The sequence below is a fragment of the Mus caroli genome, chromosome 10, assembly GCF_900094665.2.
Source record: "Mus caroli chromosome 10, CAROLI_EIJ_v1.1, whole genome shotgun sequence".
NCBI classification, from domain to species: Eukaryota; Metazoa; Chordata; class Mammalia; order Rodentia; family Muridae; genus Mus; species Mus caroli.
Genome location: NC_034579.1, coordinates 100,645,690 through 100,668,484, shown reverse-complemented (window position 1 = coordinate 100,668,484; position 22,795 = coordinate 100,645,690). Strand labels below are relative to the sequence as shown.

The following is a 22,795-nucleotide window of genomic DNA, read 5'->3' as shown; positions in this document are numbered from 1 at the left end:
CCCATATCTTCAAGGTTTTCCCCCACTTTCTCTGTTCTGTTCAGGAATTTTCCCTCTGTGCCCATATCTTCAAGGTTTCCACCCACTTTCTCCTCTATAAGTCTCAGTGTCTCTGGCTTTATGTGGAGTTCATTGATATACTTAGACTTGAGCTTTGTACAAGGAAATGAGAATGGATCAATTTGTGTTATTCTAAATACTAGCCACCAGTTGAGCCAACACCATTTGTTGAAAATGCTTTCTTCTTTCCACTGGGTAATTTTAGCTCCTTTGTCAAAGATCAAGTGACCATAAGTGTGTTGGTTCATTTCTGGGTCTTCAATTTTTTTCCATTGATATACCTGTCTGTCACTGTACTAGTACCATGCAGTTTTTTATCACAATTGCTCTGTAGTACAGCTTGAGGTCAGGCATGTTGATTCCACCAGAGGTTCTTTTATTGTTGAGAATAGTTTTTGCTATCCTAGGTTTTTCGTTATTCCAGATGAATTTGCAAATTGCCCTTTCTAACTCAGTGGAGAATTGAGTTGGAATTTTGATGGGCATTACATTGAATCTGTAGATTGCTTTTGGCAGGATAACCATTTTTACTATATTGAACCTGCCAATCCATGAGCATGGGTGATCTTTCCATCTTTTGAGATCTTCTTCAGTTTCTTTCTTCAGAGACTTGAAGTTCTTATCATAGAGATCTTTCACTTGCTTAGTTAGAGTCACAACATTGTATTTTATATTATTTGTGACTATTATGAAGGGTGTTGTTTCCCTAATTTCTTTCTCAGCATGTTTATCCTTTGTGTACAGAAAGGCCACTGATGTGTTTGAGTTAATCTTATATTCAGCTACTTCACTGAAGTTGTTTATCAGGTTTAGGAGTTTTCTGGTGGAATTTTGGGGTCACTTATGTATACTATCATATCATCTGCAAAAAGTGATATTTTGACTTCTTCCTTTCCAATATTTATCCCATTGATCTCCTTTTGTTGTCGAATTGCTCTGGCTAGGATTTCAAATACTATATTGAGTAGGTAGGGAGAGAAGAGTCAGCCTTGTCTAGTCCCTGGTTTTAGTGGATTGCTTCAAGTTTCTCTCCATTTAGTTTGAGGTTGGTTACTTGTTTTCTGTACATTGCTTTTACTATGTTGAGGTATGGGCCTTGAATTCCTGAACTTTCCAAGACTTTTTTCATGAATGGGTGTTGGATTTTGTTAAATGCTTTCTCAGCATCTAATGAGATGATCATGTGATTTTTGTCTTTGAGTTTGTTTATGTAGTGGATTACTTTGATGGATTTCCATATATTGAATCATCCCTGCATCCCTGGGATGAAGCCTACTTGATCATGATGGATGATCCTTTTGATGTGTAGAAGCCACTTATTTACTAAGTCAAAATCTCTGCATGATTGAAGAGAGATAACACCATGCCTGTGGAATTATTAAAGTAGATGCTGGGAACTAGCCTGAGAGTAGGAAATAAGAACATATCAAAGACAATGGGCAATGAAAACTGGGTAAAAAGCAGAGGTTTGGATCAGGAGTGCAAGAGTCAGCAGATGTAAAGGTAGGAGGTAGCAGACAAATGGGGAAAGATTGACAATCATTGAATCACAAAGTCTTAGACATTGACAAGTTGAAGCTGAAGTAGAAGAAAATAGTATAAGAGTTAAAGAGATCAAAGGATACAGAGTTTGGGGGATTGAACATACTATTTGCGCAGGTGTTGACATCTATAGAGGTGGCAGAGAGAAAGCTATTTTCCTTGAGTGATAAAATTCTTTAAGATTTCCGAAAGGATGATGTCAAGAGACTATCTTAGATAATGATACAACCTGTTAAAGTTATGAGACTTAGGGAAGTGCTTCAGTGATGTCTGATGGAATCGGATTGTAAAGGATCAGTGGTTCTTTAGAAAGAAGGAAGTAGAAAATAGCTGTACTCAAAAAAGAGGAATCATAACCATAGTCTCTCGAGTCCTAGACCCTAGTGCTATTGAGGTTATGAAAGAAAAGCAAATTCACTATCTGATAATCCTTGGTGCCCATGTCCTCAGTAGATTCAAACCTTTACTTAGATACAGAAGACGATGGGAGGAGTTAAGGTGCTTGGTGAAGAGTTTGGTCATTACAGCAGATTGGTTTTAGGTAGAACTAAAGATTTAGAATTCTTAGGAAGAGATGATAGGATTATATTGCCAGCCATTGTTACTGATATCTACCTATTAAATGTTAATTTTTTTATCAAAGTTTTAGAAGCTTTTACACTCTTGCATCAGTTTTTCTTTAAGTGCCTCAGCTATAATAACCCCTATAACTGGCACACACTGAGAGGACACTATCTACGCTTTCAGGGGGTTCTGCTTTTTATTACTCATTTATAAGTAGTAATTTCATGTCTATTATATTTACAATACTAATAATAAAAGGTTAAATTCCTTTCTTCAGAGAGAAGAAAAGTCTTATAATAAAACCATAAAATGCAATAACGTTCAGATATTTAGTTTGTGTTGTTTAATTGCTCCCTTGAATTGCTATTATTGTTACTGCTTTCTGGAGGAACTTTTATACCATTGTTGTTGCAACCATCAGTATTGCTCTCTGATACAGACATACATTCTTTTAAAAATGTATCCATTTGTTGCAAAGAAATTTTTCCTTTGCAAAGGGTAAGAAAAACACTTACCTGCGGGTATAAAGACAAATAACTAGAATATAGTTAAGGCTGCCCTGAGATCATATACATACACATAACATCATAAAGACTGAGCAGTGTACATTTATATATATTTAGAAACACACATGCATATGATATGTGTAACTGTGAATATAAGTATTTTTTGAAATTATAATAAGCATCATTTCCCCTTTTCATCACCTCAAAAATATTTACATACACACAAAATGAACTCACACTATCTTGTTTATAATTTATTATAATTTAGAGTATTTAAGATATGTTTACTATATCTTTAATATTTAAGATATGTGCATTGTATCTGTTGGGTTTTGGTGTTTTGCTCTTGTCAATTCTTTGACTGAACTCGGCTACCAATCCAATCTCTTATGTTAAAATGACTCAACTTATTTTTTCATACATTACTTGGGACTCAATAGTGTATTCATTGTGTGAAAATAAAAATATCAATTTGAAATTCCTCCAAAATTATATAAAGTTTCTCTGAGGAATCATAACTTGTAGTTTCATTTGAGATGACCGTTCACCCTCTACAGTTGGTAGTTGCTATGGTTTCTTTACACCACACTGTAAAGATGCATTGCACACTGTCATTCTTTGCGTAAAGTTTGCATTTACCTACCTTTTTGCAATTGTGCAAAACTTTTATCCAGGCTGTTTTAGGTGTTTTATGAAATTTCATCTTCAATTTTTCTTCTCTCTAGTACCTGATAGTGCGCCAGAAAATATTACTTACAAAAACATTTCCTCGGAAGAGATTGAGATTTCCTTCCTTCCTCCAAGGAGTCCCAATGGCATCATACAAAAGTACACGATTTACCTCAAGAGAAGTAATAGCCACGAGGCGAGAACTATAGATACAACCTCTCTCACTCAAACTATCGGAGGTAAAATACAATTCTACTGTTTGATATTTACCATTTTATGGACAGTATGACCACAAAATAGTAACCCAATGTGGTAAAATAACTTAATCATGATTATTTATGTTACTGGGAGTAAGAACTTTTTAACAAATTAATGTGTGAATTTATGGTAGTCCTATGTGAATATATTCTAGGTGTGGTATTTTGTGCAATGTCTTATATCTTATACTCATAAGAGAAGGGATGTTTTCTGTGTGTATATTTCTCTCTCTCTCTCTCTCTCTGTGTCTCTCTCTCTCTGTCTGTCTCTGTCTCTGTCTCTGTCTCTGTCTCTCTCTCTGTCTCTCTCTCTGTCTCTCTGTCTCTCTCTCTGTGATTGCACTCCTGTGAAGGTTAGAAGACAGTATCGACTGTTTGTGTTCATTTTCTCCTCACTGGAGGCAGAGTCTTTTTGTTGTTTGTCCCCAGACTGCGTGTGCCCTGTTAGAAGGCCTCTGAGCTTCTGCCGATGACCCTGTTGATATCTCTCATCTTACTGCAGCAACACTGGGGTTACAGTTACACAGTACTGTCCTTGGCTTTTTGTATTGTCTAGGGATTTGAACTAAGGTTTCCAATATTGCATGTTTACCCACTGAGCTATCTCCTCTGCCCCTTTTGTAGGATTTTTATTCTGATAATCAATCCTAGTTTATTTAGCTTTTAGTTTTGGCAGAGTGTTGAATTGAGAGACATTCCATTGTTCACTTCTTGCATATTATTAACGGATCTATCCTTTGTGTTAATTTATCTATTTTACTTCTGTTTAGGACTGAAGAAGTATACCCATTATGTGATTGAGGTGTCTGCCAGTACACTGAAAGGTGAAGGAGTTCGGAGTATGCCAATAAGCATACTGACCGAGGAAGACGGTAAGGCTATATAGTGCATTCTGAAATACCTGCATTTTTAATATTTCAAGGAATATAGAGATACTATGGGATGTTTGTGGTATCTAGTCTATAGATTGGAGACATATGCAGAATGAAACCTAGTGCAACATTTTTTTTACCTAAACTGTAAGCTATAAACAACATAAGTACTATATAAAGATTTCATTATGATATAAGAGCAGGTACGAAAGATAGATTTACATTGAGTAAAATCAGATAGACACACTATTTTTTTTTTTTTTTGCCTTTGAAGCCAACTGTACTATAAGTACAATTTTATGGGAGACTTTTAAGGATCAAGTTTGAAAATGGGATTATCATATGTGTCCCAACAGTGTTCATCATTTTCTGGCATTTACAGAAGTTTTGGAGTAGAGTCTAAATAACTTTCGACATGTCTTATGTTATTAGGATTAGATAATCAATAAATTCACTTTATATTTTTAGTTTTATCTAGTTATTAACTACAGAGCTTTCCTTGAATGTTAATTTTCTGTTTTAAAAATTGAAAATAATTTCTCTCTTATACAATAAGTCCTGACCACAGTTTCCCCTCCATCCACTCTTCTCAGCTTGCCCCTACTCTCCCCCAAATCTACTCTCCCTCTGTTTCCTGTCAGAGAAGAGAAAACTTCCAAGAAACAACAACAAAACAAGACAAAACAACATACAATAAGACAAAGCAAAAGCCTTCTTATCAAGACTGGACAAGGCAACCGAATGGAGGAAAAGAGTCCTAAGCTCAGGCAAAAGATTCCTACACATACACACTCCACTGTTACAAGTTCCACAAATACAAAACCACCAAGCTAGCAGCCATACTAAACACACAAGAGAACTTGGTGCAGATTCATGCAGGCTCTGTGCTTGCTGCTTCAGTCTCTGCGAGCCCATGTGTGCCCTGCTTAGTTGATTAGTGGACCATGTTCTGCTGGGATCCTCCATCCCCTCTGAGTCCTGTGCTTTCTCATACATTTTTTTTCCAGAAGGTGAATAAAATCACCCCTTCTGGGACCATTCTGTATCGACACGTCAGCAAACCACAGGTGTACGTTGCACTCGGAGGTGACTCTGAGAGGCCTGCTTTAGAAGAGTATTGAGAGTTTATGTTTTACATGTTAGGTATTTTTGAAACAATTGGCTTTTTATGTAGAAGGAATCCTTATTCTCATGTTAGGTCAGCCTGGAGGTAGCATACATGTTTATGGTATGTTTTTTTCCTTTTTTTTTTTTTCTCAAGATGCCAGGAGATTGTATCCTGTGGGTGCTCAGGGTCATGAATAACTCATTACTGAGAATGTTACGTGGACACTATTAGAGGGACAGGGTGTTTTCTTTGCACCACTCCCAGTTTTGCATACGATAATAAATTCCATTTTACCTCTCCTCTCCTATACAATTTTCTTCTTGTGTTTTCTACGCTGAAACCTCTTGGCCATGCACACTGGCTTGTCAGTCTCTGAAGGCTTTGGGTCATGGGTAAAGATGATCTCATCATTGCTTTTATGCATGATGATTGGTGCATATTCAACCTTTTCTGTATTTTTGTCTCTTTTTTCCCCCCCATAGATTAACCTTGCTTATTTAGACATCATTTTAGCATTTAGTTATTTTGTGGGGTAGAGTGTTCTCATCTACAGTTCTTACCTAATCAAAAAATCCCAATCATGACAATTCAAAATCCATTATGACTTAATCAAAGCCAGTGGATATTTATGCTGAGTAGGATGTTTTTTCTGCATGAATGCATACTGTCTATTTGAGTTCTGCAGTTGAATCATACAAGTCATTAAAAAATAGGCTGACCGGCAAATGTTCACCTGAATTCATGGCCACATTGCATATATCAAAGAACAAACATTCCTCCTGACTCTTCTTCAACAATTTCACCAAATGGAGACTAGCCCGAGGAAGCTGGATTTTATGAGTTATATGCCTTGACTCAGAAAGCTTTCAGTGTAGATGTGGCCTATGTTTGACAAATGTGTAAACAAGTAGTTTATATAATTGTAATTACTAGTAGAAGTGTTTCCAAAAATTATTAACTAAGCCTAATGAGGAAGTGAGGTTTCTCCAGAGCGTCAGGGACAGTAGAGCTGAATCTTTTGTCTGTGCTGTGACCCGAAGGAAGGCAGATGAAGAGGGAGTGAGGAGAGAGCATGCCAGCAGAAGACCTTCCAAGTGTCCTGATGCTATGACATGCTGAATTAATTATGCTGAAATTGATTTTAATTTAAAAATCCATTTATTTTTAGTTTTTACTGTGGGGTGTGTGTGTGTATTTCATTCACATATATATTATTCATATATACCCACATACATACATACACACACACACACACACACACACACACACACACACACACACACACACATTCATGTGTTCTTCCCAAGAATTTTAATGCTTATTATAGAATAAAAATGTGGAGTCACTGGATGTTTGTATCCATATTACTTCCAGTTCACTGGATGTTTGTATCCATATTACTTCCAGTTTTTAAATGACATTGTTTTTTCTCTTTTCTTTCCTTTCCTTTTCTTTCCTTTTCTTTTCTTTTCTTTTCCTTTTTCCTTTCCTTTCCTTTCCTTTCCTTTCCTTTCCTTTCCTTTCCTTTCCTTTCCTTTCCTTTCCTTTCCTTTCCTTTCNTTTTTTTTTTTTTTTTTTTGTTTTTTGAGACAGGGTTTCTCTGTGTAGCCCTGGCTGTCCTGGAACTCACTCCATAGACCAGGGTGGCCTTGAACTCAGAAACCCACCTGCCTCTGCCTCCCAAGTGCTGGGGTTAAAGGCATGCACCGCCACTGCCCGGCGACATTCTTTTTTCTAAAAGTCAACATAAATTATACTTTATAAGTATGCTAAGAGAGTATTTATTGGGTTTACTTTGATAGGTGAATTGGAAGTGATTCTGAGCCCAGGAAACACATGTCTCTAAACAATACACAGACTCATGTGATGTCACTACTCAGCAGCATTTTCCAGTGAGGCACCATTGGGGGGGGAAACAAAGCAGAACCAAACAAATCTGAAGTGGCAACTATAGTTGTCACCACTTCAGTGAACTCTTTTCATGAAACGAGCTCTTCTCTAGTATAAGAAAGTTGAGGAAACTGAGAGTGATTCTAACCATTTTTCTGCTAGCATACTATCCTTCTATAATGGAGTTTCCTGTGAAACCCATGCAATTATAGACTCATGGACTAGATTTTCATCTTACTCTAGTGATTTCTGACATATCCTGGGGGTTGAGGAATACCATTTGTCCGAATGAGGTCAGTCATTCTCAGTTCCTTCAAAATGTATGCTTATCATTCTTTGAATGTATAACATCTTTTTCTCCCAACTCTTCATTATCTCGGGTGATCTTTTACTATTGGGGACATTTATTCTCACCAATAAAACATTTGCTTTTATTAGAGAATGATAATTTGCCCAAATGTTCTTAAACAGTCAATGAGTCACTGTGACTGACCCATGTTGTATTTTCTCATGAAATACTTTTTTCCATTGACTCACAGGAGCAGATGTTCTAACAGTACCATGAAAATCTCCTTTCATCATTTTATCTGAACATAAGCAATCAGGTTCTTCTGCCGGTGAATCTGAACATGATTCATTTACCACAGAGTTTATCAGAAAAAAAAGTTCTGTACACTTATATTTTTACATTTTACATATTTATCTAATGAAATGTGTCATTCTTTGTTAAAATTTTCCAGCTCCTGACTCTCCTCCTCAGAACTTCTCTGTGAAACAGTTGTCTGGTGTCACCGTGATGTTGTCATGGCAACCACCCTTGGAGCCAAATGGAATTATCCTCTATTACACAGTTTATGTCTGGTAAGGATTTTTTGGAAGCAGTTCTGAGAACAAATATTAATTTGTAATATAATAGGAATGTAGTGTTTATCTCGGAATGTGAGGCTGCATTAGAGCTCTGATTATTAATAGGTGGGATAAAATGCTTTTTTTTATTAAGAAACAAGTTTTCATCATATTATGCAGTTGGTCAGCAATTAAAAATCTTTTCAGCTAAAATTTTTTTTTAAAAAGTATGTTTTTTAAAGCTATACCAAATGTATACTCTTTAAGGTCTGAAGGATAAATTTACATGATTACAAATATATGACTGAAAATATTTGATAGTCTTTTGACCTGCTCCATTTCCAACCTGGACTGGTTCACTTCTCCTTAGGTACCCTGGTGGTCCCCACTCCCAGGTGGTCACTGTATTGTTGCTGAACTTAGTGCAAACATCAGATCGATTGGCTTAGCATAGAATTCCTGGACTCAAGTGATTCTTCTGTCTCAGCTTCCTGAGTAGCTGGGACTACATATGTGAGCCACCATGCCTGGCTATTTGAAAGTTTTAAAGCAAATATTTTGCGCAACTATTTTCAAGTTAATTTCAATTAAATTTTTTTATCATGATGAAAGTGAATTTCCATTTTCTTGATACATGGCAAGGAATACTTAAAAAATAAAATAAGTGTGTGTGTGTGTGTGTGTGTGTGTGATACATTTATATGCAGTGCATACATGTATTTGTTCCTGTGTGATGTGCATATGCAAACTGAAGAAGATGAAGGGTTGTCTTTCTCAAACCTTCTTTATGTTGTTTCCTTGAGACAGGGTCTTTCACAGAACCTGATCTCAGTACTTTAACCTGACTCTCTGACCAGAAATGCCTCAGTAGGTGCCCAACTCCACCTACATACATGCACTCAAACATGAGGCTCACTGGCCTACACAGACATGCTCAGGGTTTTTCATGAGTATGGTGGATTTGAACTCAGTCCTCCATGTTTATAGAGCCATCTTCTTACGTTGGGTTATGAAATTTGGGAGTCTCAAATCATACATGAAAAATTTCATTAATTGGATTAATTTAATTTAATTAATCCAATTAATTAAAATTTTATGTATATGAGTGTTTTGCCTCTATAGATGTTTGTGTACTACATGTGTATCTGGTGCCTGAGGAGGCCAGAAGAGGTCATCAATTCCCTAGACCTAGAGTTATAGATGGTTGTGGACCTCCATGTGGATATTGGGAATCTACTCTGGTTCTTAATCCCAGAGCCATCTCCAGGTTATAAAATAGACTCTCAATATCAAAAGGTACATAGAAAAGTTGCCAACACATTTGAATTTCCTAATTAAATGCACAAGCACATACATACAGACATAGACAAATCAGACATAGCATGTTTATATACAAACACTACAAAGACATACCTTATATATTGTTGAATTAAAGACAGTAAACTACCATTCACAACTGATTGAAACTGTATTATCATTTGTTGAGGAAGTAAAAAGTATAGTTTTAAGGTTTAAAACTTAATCTCTGATTTTTTATAGTTTGTTTTTGCCATAAGAATAATGTAATTTATACAGCAAATACGTTCTGTAGTAGGATGACTATTTCACATAAATATAATATATTCAAGAATGTTATGTATATAATGAAACAGGTAAATGATAATGAAGTAGCTAGAAATGTATTTTTTAGTTTCCATCAATTTTTTACTAAGACATTTCTTGAAAGGTTTAGACAGTACAGCTAATAAGAGGTCATAGATTTTTACTTTTTTTTTCTTTGCTATTATCAGTTTAAGTGGGAAGGTATGATGCAGCTATCATCACTCACTATACATAGATTCAAGTTAGTGAGATATAGGATTCATGTCTGTCTCTGATGTGTACATTTCTGTCTCTGATGTGTAGCTATCTGTGTGATTTCATTAAGACAGTGGTTTTCAACATTTCCAATGCTGGGACCTGTTACTACAGTTTCTTTCTTTCTTTCTTTCTTTCTTTCTTTCTTTCTTTCTTTCTTTCTTTCTTTCTTTCTTTCTTTCTTTCGACCTTCCTTCCTTCCTTCCTTCCTTCCTTCCTTCCTTCCTTCCTTCCTTCCTTCCTTCCTTCCTTCCTCTTTTCTTTCTTTTCTTTTCTTTTCTTTTCTTTTCTTTTCTTTTCTTTTCTTTTCTTTTCTTTTGGTTTTTTGAGACAGGGTTTCTCTATGTAGTCCTGGCTGTCCTGGAACTCACTCTGTAGACCAGGCTGGCCTCGAACTCAGAAATCCACCTGCCTCTCCCTCCCAAGTGCTGGGATTAAAGGTGTGTGCCACCACTACCCGGCACTACAGTTTCTTATGTTGTGGTGACCACTCTCCCTAATCATAAAATTATCTTTATTGCTACTTCATAACTATAATGTTGAAAGTGTTATGAATCATAATGCAAATCTATGAAATGAAGCTCATCTCATATATGACCCCTGTGAAAGGGTCATTTGACCCACAAGATGCCACTACTCACAGGTTGAAAACTGCTGCCTTAAAGTCTTCAAAAATGCTGTCTGCTACATGGAGCCAGATTTCTAATCAAGAATTCCTCCACCTCCTGTGACTCTCAGATTCCTTCAGCCCAGTTGTAATATTTGCAAATTGTCATTATGCTACCCATTTGGATAGTTTTTTTCTTTTAGTGTGTTTTTGAGAAGGATTCCATGCTAACATTCTGGATGACTATTTCCTTGTCATAAAGGTTTCTCTACAAAATTCCTCATAAGGACTGATGTGTATTCATTTTGTTCCAACTACCATGCTAGTCACAGTTTGTAGATGAATTATTCAGAAATCATTATTAATCTTTTACAACTTAAATAATTTGTTCCTCTAAAATCTTCATCATGAAACAATGCTCATTATGTCAATATGATAAGGTAATATTTTCCCTCATTATGTCAACTAATTATGTGTTTTCAATGATGCACAGCCTTTGCTATGGGCAAATATATTAATGAAACAGTTTTATTAGAACACTATACATATATCCGTTCAATGAACTTGTAACTGATACACAATGTTCTTGTAAAGCCATACAAAGGTAATTTACTTGATATATTCTTGAATTCATCTTGGATTTGTTTAACAGTTTTGCCTCTGTATGTGTCAGGAAAACTGAGAGTTAGTTTTCTCCAAAATTGCCAAGGCAATATCCTACAAGGTATAGGTAAAAGGCTATGGAGAAAAAGCAACGCTATTATTCTAGCTTATATATAAGCCTTACCTTGAATGTGTTTTGTTTCTTAAACACTATGAGGAACACTACTAAGTCACTGATTGAGAGATGTATATTAACATAGATATAGAAATAAAAAATGTGTAGAACCCCAAAGTGATTGTAGACATATTTAATATATAATCGTATACCAATATAAAATTGCTTAAAAGGATTTGCTGAAGGTCTTTGTTTGGAGTTTTAAAATAATTTTATTACAGTTCTTTATTAAATGTATGGGTCCATGTAATAGGTAAAATACAAGTTTTATACATGACTTTTGTATGATATAAATTATTCATGGCCCCATTTTTGTTTTTACAAGATGTTCATCCTATTGAAAATGACTTAACATAATAATACAAGTAACACCAGTACTTGGGCTGTTGAGGCAGGAGAACCATGAGTTCAATGTCAGCCTAAGATGCATAGTTACACCATATTTTAAAAAAATTACCTGAAGTTTAAAGCATTTTATATAGACCAGCACAGAGAATGGGATATTTTTTGACTGGGATTCTCATTTTGCAATGTAGGTAGAAAACATTTATTTATTTATTTATTTATTTATTTATTTATTTATTTAGGTATTTTCTTTATTTACATTTCAAATGTTATTCCCTTTCTTAGTTTCCTCTCCAAAAGGCCCCTATCATTCCCCCTCCCCTGGTATTTTAATAAGTCAGAGAGTATCACAGTGGAGGCAGCTTATGAAGAATGAGGTAACCATGACTCATTAGAGGTTGGAAGGCAGCATCACGGCATGTACTTCTGTAGTTTGTTGAGTGAATGAAAGTAACAAGCTTAAGCTGATTCAAGTGCAAGATCAAACAAGAGCTCTAGTAAGATTCAAAAAAGTGAAAAATTAATTAGCAAATGCTAGCTTGTGATTTCATAAATAGTAAAATTAAAGAATATTCACACTACTTGGGTTATCAGTACTTAGTGAGAAGAGGGATGAGCCTATGTAAAAGTTTCTTTTATTCACCTGATGTAATTGTCATTTCAGAGGCTTACTGGTGAATAAGCTCATCCTTTCTTTCTGAACTCTGACTCAGGCTCCTCTCCCACCTGACTAATCCAATCTGGCTTCCCTCAGTGTCTTACTGAATTGCTACACTTGGCTTCACACTCACGGTGGCAATTTGTTGGAATCATCTGGCTCCTTATATTCTTACTTCAGCTGCCTCCACTGACCTGCTCTGCATTGCATGAACTCACTAACAAACTCAACTCCACTGCACTGCCTGCAATTGACTTACCAAAACACAACTCAACTCAACTGACTCCCAACTGTCTGTCTGTGTCTGTCCGTCTGTGTGTCTGTCCGCCTGTCTGCTGTCTGTCTGTCTGTCCTTGTCTGTGCATTGCTCTTAAATAGCTTCTCTTTCTTGTGCTGTTCTGATGAGAGTTGGGTACATCCTATCTCTGACCATTTTGTCAGATCTTTCTCTGATTCATCACTTTGTTTGCCCCTCAACCATAGCTACTTCCTTCTACAAACTAACCTTACCTTCATTGTTAGATATTAATGGTATGCATTAGGGCATGTCTGTATTCTATACAGAGGAATTAAAGTTGTGTGTTGTGTTTGTATTTCAGCTGAATCACATAGCCTAGGACTATGAATGTAATCCTTTGCCAGAGCAACCATGTTGCTGGGTTAAACTTCCTGAACAAGCCTAGAATAATTAAAAAGAAAACGAAAATAGTTAATAAACTAGATATGTAGACCAACATGAAATGAAATATCAAATGATGAAGATGAGAATGAAGATTCACCTTTTATTAAGTTCCAACCTTGATTAGGAAAGTATGTCTACCTATATGTATTTTCAAAAATGAGAAAATCTGTTTAGGGCTAGCCAAGTAATTTTGGTATTATAGATGTTCACTTGTTTCTTTTGTTGGAAATTATCATTTGGCATGGACTCATGTTGTCAGAAACAAGGAAGTTGGTAAAGAAGAATTGGTTTAATGATTTAGAATAGTATTTCTCAGCCTATGGGCCATGACCCCTTTGTGAGCTGAACAACCCTTTTATGGGTCAACAATCAGATATCCTATATATCATATACTTACATGATGGCTTATAATAATAGAAAATTCATTTAAGACATGGGAACAAAAATAATTTTATGATTGGGGAACACCACCACGTGAGGAATTATATTAAAATATCACAGTCTTAGGAAGGTTGAAAAGCACTGTTCTAGAATGAACTTTAACCCAGGTGCAATAAAGCAGTCAGATAATTTACATGTAAAAATAGTAAGTAGCTTTATCTTTAATACTCTAATGATGCTAATTCAAGACATTTTCTTCATGCAGCTCATGAATGAAAATAATAAAAGTATATAGATTTTCTCAGAATTATTCCAAAGCCAATTAAATTTATTTTGAAATATAAAAACCAAAAGAGGTTTTAAAATAGTCTGCCAAACTTAGAATTAAACTTAGCAAAAACAATTACAGATGGCTACCTTTACACAGTTCACAGTTTTAATCTTGAATGATGTAAAATACCTCTTTTAGAGATTCAGTATTGGGTAACATTCATACATTTAAATATGACGTGCTCATGACTTTAGATATGTAAGGCTGAGATTCCTTCTTGATCCTTTCCTTTCCATGTGCTCCTTAACTCCTTGTTCTACACGTAGATGGTGCAAATGATTTTTCAAGTTAACAATTTCCTACATCTTTGGATTTATCATATCTTCCTTTCCTAGGTTTTGGTGGTAGTTAAATTAATTATTCATCACTTTAGATTTTCTCTTTTAATGTCTGTGGGAAAATAAAAAGTTACTGTCTTGTTCTTAGAGAAATCACATTGTTCCTAATGAATTGTATTATATTGAAATTGTTGCTTTTTCTCTGATTGGAGGATAAAATCTGTTTCTTAGTATATTTCATGTCTATGATAGTTTCTTATACATTGTAGATGTTCAGTAACTCTGGGTAAATTCTTTTGAATATTGTTTTTTTATATAATCATCTCTAAATTGACAACATAATCTATGTTTGTTTGGGATACAGTTTAAAGGCACACACTGTCTACCTGAAAACTGTAATAGTAGATGTGTAAGATGTGTGAATAGCTTATTTTAAAAGTGGGCTGTGTCATGTTAAACAGGTGAGCATGCATACCATATCACTCATGGTCAAAAACATGCAAACAAAAATTAGAGAAGTTTTCCCAATTAGATTTGTAGAAGTTGAGAAATTAACAGTATCCAGATCAACAATGAAAAATTGCCCAATGCATACTCTCAGATATTCTTGATGTGGCTCTTGCAATAATTTAAAAAATCAGAATGGTAGTCATTGAGAAGCAACAGTCACTAAGACAAGCATCAAACTCACTTGACTCAATGGTCATAAAGTTTAAACTGCAGAAATAAAATGACCATAGAAAAGATATCTCTTTTCTCTGATGAGAAATCCCCACAGTTTTATCACTAGTAATAGCTAAGGAAGGGGAAAGGCGATTGTTGAGGATTAATTAAGACAACAATAGCTAAGTATTCATGGTATGCTATATTAGGTAGTTTCCCTGTAGAAAGATATCAAATATTGATTACTAACATATGAGACAAGAGAAGTAATATAATATATACAAGAACACATACGTAGAAATTCTATTGGATCTTAAACCAATAAGTACAGAACATGAAAATAAAATCTAACCCAGCTAATGCAAGGGTTATAGTCACAATTACAGTGGTGTCAAATCTTAGAGGAGTGAATCTGCCAGGCTACAGAGTTGCCCACTGATAGCTCCTTGGAGACAGAGATGTTGCACTTGGTCCAGAGATTTGTGTGCCACTCACAAACTAAAAGCAGCTGGTAAGAGTTGAGGAGCCAGGCTGGTCCTCGGTGACCCTCCACTCCCCTCTCCTTTCACTTCACCTTTGTTCAGTTTTATGATTAAACCATTCCAGTGAAATTGTGAGCTCTATAAATTTATTTATGTTCATTTATTTTCTACCTAATTTCTTAAAATACTGTAACACTCTATCTGGAAGAGTGTATCAAGTAGTAATGTTTGTTTCTAGTCACTCTGAACTCAGAATGTATCCCACTGTCATAAATTATCCAATTATTTCTCAGATACCAGTGCTTACATTTGAATTAAATTGATGCTTCTGTAACAGCAAATGCAGACTGAAATGTATCCCTGCAGATACCACTTCTTCACACAGGTTTTGTTAGTCTCTTAAAACTTGAGGGTTCAACTGTTTTACTGGAAAAGAAGAAACATCTATTCACAGGGGAAATCTGCTTACATTTATGTTTCCAAAGAAGAAAAATATGAAATGGCAGGAGGCATTAATTTTTGTGATGCTACTCTCTCCCCTTATATAAATTCTTTAATAATTTTAATGTTCTTAGAATGAACATTTGTTTGTAAACAGACATTTTAGGACCACTACATAAGCATTTATTCTTGGATTTAAATACTAATTAAGACTTAGTTCAAAACTATGGGAATGAAGTTAGTGTGACTAAAAAAAATAATTACATTGCTACACTTTTGCAACATTTTAACACTTTTTAAAAATTAGTTTTCCTTGCTAGATTTCTACACTTACTTAGAAAGCTCGGCATCTATATTGATTTAATTTATTTCCTTGTCAGAAGCAGCCTTTTTAAGTACCTTAAAGATTTAAACTAAATAACTGGTGCCATTTCTTCTGGTTTCTTCTCTCTCTCTCTCTCTCTCTCTCTCTCTCTCTCTCTCTCTCTCTCTCTCTCTCTCTCTGTAAATTGCACAACTTGTTTTAGGTGGCATTTCTAGTAAAGAATTGTATGAATCATACATACATACATACACACATACATACATACATGCATACATACTATCAGATTCCCTTTCAGGGATAGATCAGTAATCTCAGCGGTTGAGCAGTAGGGCTTTACAGACACCATGAGTTTGAAGCACGGGCTACGTAATACCCTGCCTCCAACCAAAGCAAACACAAAGAGATATTTTCGCTCAGTATTGTTTATTTACTTATTTGAATTGGCATAGAAGTAAAACTCACCATTATGCAACACATGAGAAAGGGGTTTACCTGACAAAATAATAATGTAAGAATGATCTGGCCAACATCAGAAAGAACAAAATATGTGAGCAATGAAGGCATTGGTGTGCAAAGTGTGGTAAAGTAACTTTGAATACACTGTGTTTTTAGATGCCTGGCTTAGTCTTCTGTTACTTGGACAGATACCTGAGGAAAGGGGCTGGAGAGAGTGCTAAGAACTAAAGTCAGTGCTATTGTACAGGACCAGAGATCAGGTCTCAACACCCATGCTAGGCAGCTCACAACTACCAGCAACTCCAACTCTAGAGGACCCGATACCTCTCATCTCTATAGACCCCCACCATGTACCTCTCATCACATGTACAGACCCCCCCATACACATGCTTACACATAATTATAAATGAAATTAACACATACGCCAAACAAATTAAAAGGGAGGATTCTATTACTGTTATTATTATTACTATTACTACTATTACTACTGCTAATCAGTACTACTACTACTACTACTACTACTACTACTACTACTACTACTAGTAGTAGTAGTAGTATTTGACTCACAGCTCCCAGTTTCAGAAGTTCCAGTCAATAACAGCATGGTACATGGTTTTGAAAGAGCATCTTACCTCACGGCTGCCAGGTAGAAGAGAGATCTACATAATATTTACTTTAGATATTCTCTTTTCTACAGTTTTTCTACCCAGGCCTTCTACCTTTAGGGTACTGTACCCCACGTTCATGTTATCTTTCCTCGATAGTTAATCCTCTCTGAGGATACATTGTTAGACATACCCAGAGGCATACATTTCCTAGGTGCTTCTCAATCTAATAAAGTTGAGCTCTCCCAGGAGCCACTAAAATTGGTCCAAGATACTTGTCATTATAAACATTTGATTCAATTACTAAATATACTTGGAAGCTAATGAAGTTAATCTATTGAAGTAGTCTAAAATTTACTAATTTCAAAATTTCAGAATAAGTGGCATCTTTATGAAGTTAAGCCAAGAAATTACTGTATTTTTGCTGTATTGCTACATATTTTTGATGTACTAGTCCTCAAAAGTAGGCAGGAGAATTTATTCTGAATGACAATTTTACTTTTCTTCTGTCTCTCCTAAGGGATAAATTATCATTAAAAACTATTAATGCAACTGAAGTATCACTGGAGTTGTCCGAGTTAGACTATCATGCTGACTATAGTGCCTATGTAACAGCTAGCACTAGATTCGGTGATGGACAAACAAGAAGCAGCGTCATTAACTTTCGAACACCAGAGGGAGGTGAGTTCTTAGGGTCTCAATCAACTTGATGAGTATTCAGCTCAAAAGGCATCATAAATCAAAAATGTGTTATTAAGCCTAAAACCCATCCTTAGCTGGATGCAAAATCGTGTCTACTTCCTATGTGTGCGCTGTTGGGAGACGAAAGTCATCTGTCTATGCTTCAAGTTTCCATTTGTTGAAGTGGCAACAGTATAGGACATCACTGGGTTCTTTTGAGGCATAAGGAGTAAGCATCCAGGGATAAATTCAGCACAGGACTTAACAAACGAGCAACATTTTACCTGCAGGTTAAATGTAGCAAAATCAAATACGTGACATTGACTTTCTGTTTGCTTTTAGCTTTTATTATTTCAAGACTGTCCAATAAAGTAGGATTTCATAGTCATGTGCTTTGTCATAGAAATTGGCTATGATGTTATCTGCAAATCAAGGACAGTGGTTATCTTGTAGAGCCTTTATAAGGAGGAACCCACTCTCTGTAACTGTCATACAGTAAAAGGGTAGAAGGACACCCTGGTGTAGGCTATGATTTCATTTCTGATACTCACATAGATAGTATTCCTAATTTAAGGTTTTAAAAAACCTGATTATGCCCATTTTCAATTTATCAACTGCTCAAAAACTTAAGACACTTCAACGCAACTTCCGGCCATGACTGAAACACTTCCGAATTGCTTGTTTTATAGAGCCCAGTGATCCTCCCAAAGATGTCCACTATGTGAACCTCAGTTCTTCATCGATAATTCTCTTTTGGACTCCTCCTGTAAAACCTAATGGAATCATACAATATTATTCTGTTTATTACCAAAATACTTCAAGTACTTTTGTGCAGGTAAGAGCTGTGTATTTCTTTTCATGATCTCAATGTTGTTAATGTTGTGGACTATTTGTATTGATAATTGTGCATAGATAATTGTCTCAAATCATGATGAAATGTCAGGCACTCCTAAATTTTCTGCCTGATCACTCTGTCTCTGTTTCTCTGTCTCTCTCTATGTCTCTCTCTGTGTCTCTGTCTCTGTATCTATGTCTCTCTCTGTCTCTCTCTGTGTTTCTGTCTCTGTCTTTCTCTCTGTTTCTCCCTGTCATCAGTTTTATGTCTCTTAGCAGCCCCACACAAAGAAAATTCAATTCTATTTTCTTAAATAACTTTTTTCTATAAATAACAATGGTTTCATTTATTCTGATCTATTTCTTAGCTGAAAAACCACTTTAATTTTGTTTGTATACAATATGAATTGTTTCCGTGGTTAAATATCTTGCATATTTTAATGGTTTCTTTTAATTTTTGAGATTATAATTACATCATCTTCTCCTTTCCTTTCTTCTTTCCAAAGCCTCACATATATTCTATCTTACTGTCTTTAACATCCATGAGCTCTATTTTTCATTAATCTATCCATCTGTTTTTCTATCTATGTATCTACCTATGTATCTGTCTATGTATCTATGTATCTATGTATCTATGTATCTATGTATCCATGTATCCATGTATCTATCTATCTATCTATCTATCTATCTATCTATCTATCTATCTATCTATCTATATATCTATATATCTATATATCTATCTATTTATCTATCTGAGTTATATGTATATATTCCTAATACATAAATATAACCTACTCAGTCAGTAAAATGTTACTTGTATGTACATTTTCAGGGCCAATTACTTGATTTGGATAACTAATTGGTGTGCTCTTCCCTAGAGAAGACTATTTCTCCATGTTCTGCATTGCTTAGTTTCCTGTCATTGCCTGCATAGGGTTGGGGCCTCACAGACTTTCCTCATCCACTTCAGCATGTCTGTATGTATGGTCTTTGTTCAGCTCACGTTTTGGCAGTCACGTGAAAGCGACTCTGAGGATATATTTTCTGACATTACTAAGAGACAAAATCTTACAAAAAAATCATGTGATTTTTCTAGCTCTTACAATCTTCACTCATTTTTGTTGTATCCATTGAGTCTGGTATCCACAACTGTGCAATTTGGTTGATTGTGCTTTTCTGGAAGGGTATCTATTGAAAGTGAAAGTGCATTAACAAGGACTCAGGACTACATTTATTTGTATTTGTGGTTATAAAGACAAAAATTTAGAATATAGTATTTTTTTCTTCAAATGAAGTATTTTTATTGTTGAGGAGAGAGTTTTTATAGCCACAATGCCATTATTAATGCTTACCATTAGATATAAAAGATACAGAGAAGATATCATTATCAGTCTGAAGAATGTAGGTCATGGGACTGCAGTCTGCAAAGAGGAATTATCTGGGATATGAACATAGAAGTAATGAAAAAGCCAAGAGTAATTTAAATTAGAGAGATGTTTTCAATTTTGCCCAAAATTGTTATATTATTGGTCTATATTAAATTTTTTCATATATATATATATATATATATATATATATATATATATGTATATAAGAGTAGTGAGATCCAGTCACAGGCAGGGAGTTGAAATACCATCTGGAAACAGGAATTTAAAGGAAATGCTGTAATTTACAAAATACAGTTTTTACTGGGAGAAGTGCCTTGCTGAATTGATTGTGACTGTCAATTCTTATTTCTAGGTGTCTTCCTAATTAAAAGAAGATGGTAGATATTATGGAATGACCCAGTTCCATTTGTTTAGGATGTTTAGCTTAATCAGAGTTGGGACTTCTGATTGACAGTCTCTAGGACTAGGCTATAGTATGCCTTGCTGAGTTCCTCTGTAGTTGAGTATGGGCTACTGAGGACCAGGGCAAGGGCAGAGCTTTGCAAACCATCTCAGCTAAAGGCATCAGAACCCAATGTCCAGAGACCAGGTCCATATTCACATTCTGTCCTCTAAGTGGAATGATATAACTTTGAACCTAATAAGAATACTACTTTGTAAAATATATTTAAATTCAGATATACATGTAGTTATCGTCTCAGATATTTTAAACAAATGCCTTAAGAAGAAAGTCCAAAAGAAAGGTCTGTCTTTTCTCTGTACATCAAGCCAATCTTCTGTCTTCCTCTGAAAGCTGATAAGAAGCAAGACAATCATTTCTTACCACAGAGTTCCTCACAGACATAACATCATCTCTCTTTACCATGAAAGATGTTGAACTTGAAGATCTTCCACTTCTATTCATTTTAAAAAAGCATCACAAGAGAGTGTAGTTTGAAATCTTAGCAATGGTGTTGCTTCTGCCTGATTTACTTGCCACTTGGGCACAATGACACTTTGGTCCTCACTGTCTATAACGGCACCTTATTTCTGAACATCCACCTTTGGTGTCAGCATGATCTTCTAAACCTATGTATTCAGACCTGAGTATATGGCATGATCCCATTTTTCCAACTCATCTGCCTTAGAACAGGTTATCTTCTATTAAGTAATCTTAAGGATGCTTTTAAGCGAGACAGTTGCAGGGTTGTCCAGGCTAATGATGTTAAAACATTTCAGAAATACAGTCTCATGTTGCTTCACATTCCCTCAGGCTTTAGTGCACTCCTAACATTAATGTTCAAAGTAGCATATCTTCTCTATCTGTTGTTTTCTAAGTTGATAGAAAAAATTACTTGGAATGGAAAATCATGTAGAAGATTATGTCTATAACTTTTATCTTCTGCTTTCTCCTCCCCATGGAACTTTGTGGAAACACACCCACACTTCGCATGTTTTATTTGCCTCCTATCTAGACATCTGGTCCTAGTCTTTGGATCCTTCTGTTACAGCAAACATCTTGAAAATGTGGGACATATAACACTTATATCTTCTCTATGTTCCCAGGATGCTTTCATGCATAGATTGGATGGTCAATAAATATTTTAATTGAAATAATATAAAATTTTTTGCCATGGACCAAGATTTTCAGTACTTAGGTAGATTTCAGTACCATTTGAGCATGGATTGAAACCTCCTTTCTTTGCTTTCTTGAGGACTTTAAGCATGTTGCTATTGTCCAGTCATCCTCCCTAATTCCTTCAGTCATCAGTATGGTATTTAGTATGGAAAATTACCTCTTATTCAGTTCCCACTAACATGTGTCACATTTTAATAATATGTCTGACAGAATGCTATATGTGTTTAAAAGTGCTAAAATAAGTTTTCCTGATAATAAAGTCTGAAAGCATCTGTAAGGTGCCTTTTGGCCATGTTTTCATGAATAAAGTATTAAGGTTTTATTTGATAATTGGAGCTAAAAGATATTATAAGCCAAAATTAAAAATGTGAGGTGAGGAAATAAATGGAGCATTCACCTGGATAAAGTCTAAGATTTTATGACTTTGTTTTGTGTCTATGTGTGCTCAGTCATACACCCAACAGGAGTGAACTTTTGGTGATTCAAAATAATTAGTTATTTGTGATGCTTTTAGATAATTAGAATAAATTCTATTCCCCAAAACCCCTCTAAAATCCATTCAAATAACCTTTCAGTAATTAATACTTGTGAGTAGTGCTTATATAAGCCAGCTATGCTATCTGTAAAGTTGAGGTATTGGAAGGCATCCAAACTCATATATCACATTTTTTAAAAAATGAGAAATTGTTACATGGCTTTAACAAGTCTATTCTCAAAAAAGACACCACAAAATCAAAGCAAATCTTTGATTATACTGACAGATAATGTTAAAAAAAAAACCTCAAAAACTTACTGAATTTTAAATTAACAAAGTGTAGAATCGTGCTGAGAAAAACCTTAATCAAATAGAGTATCCTATGTTAATTGTTTAAGCAAATTATTCTTGATTTTATTGTGATTAAGCACAGTATTAATTTGTGTGTCATTGGAGACTAATCCTCAAGAACCCTCTATAAAGTTATTCCTATTTTATTGTCAACCTTTGAGATTAGATATTGGCCCAGTCAGAAAAGCACCTGAGCAGCTGGGGCGCAGGGTCTGCTGACACTCGCCAACTGCCCACAACACCCG

The 22,795-nt window shown here is 35.3% G+C and overlaps 1 protein-coding gene across 1 annotated transcript in view; it reads left to right on the top strand.

Moving 5' to 3' along the window:
• Positions 1–22,795, top strand: part of Ptprq (protein tyrosine phosphatase receptor type Q) — a 198,954-nt gene that overhangs the window by 52,767 nt on the left and 123,392 nt on the right. Inside the window, exons 15-19 of the mRNA XM_021174928.1 lie at positions 3,398–3,580; positions 4,369–4,470; positions 8,209–8,329; positions 17,724–17,884; positions 18,574–18,719. Coding sequence (XP_021030587.1) covers positions 3,398–3,580; positions 4,369–4,470; positions 8,209–8,329; positions 17,724–17,884; positions 18,574–18,719 — 713 coding nt within the window. The remainder of the gene's footprint in view (positions 1–3,397; positions 3,581–4,368; positions 4,471–8,208; positions 8,330–17,723; positions 17,885–18,573; positions 18,720–22,795) is intronic.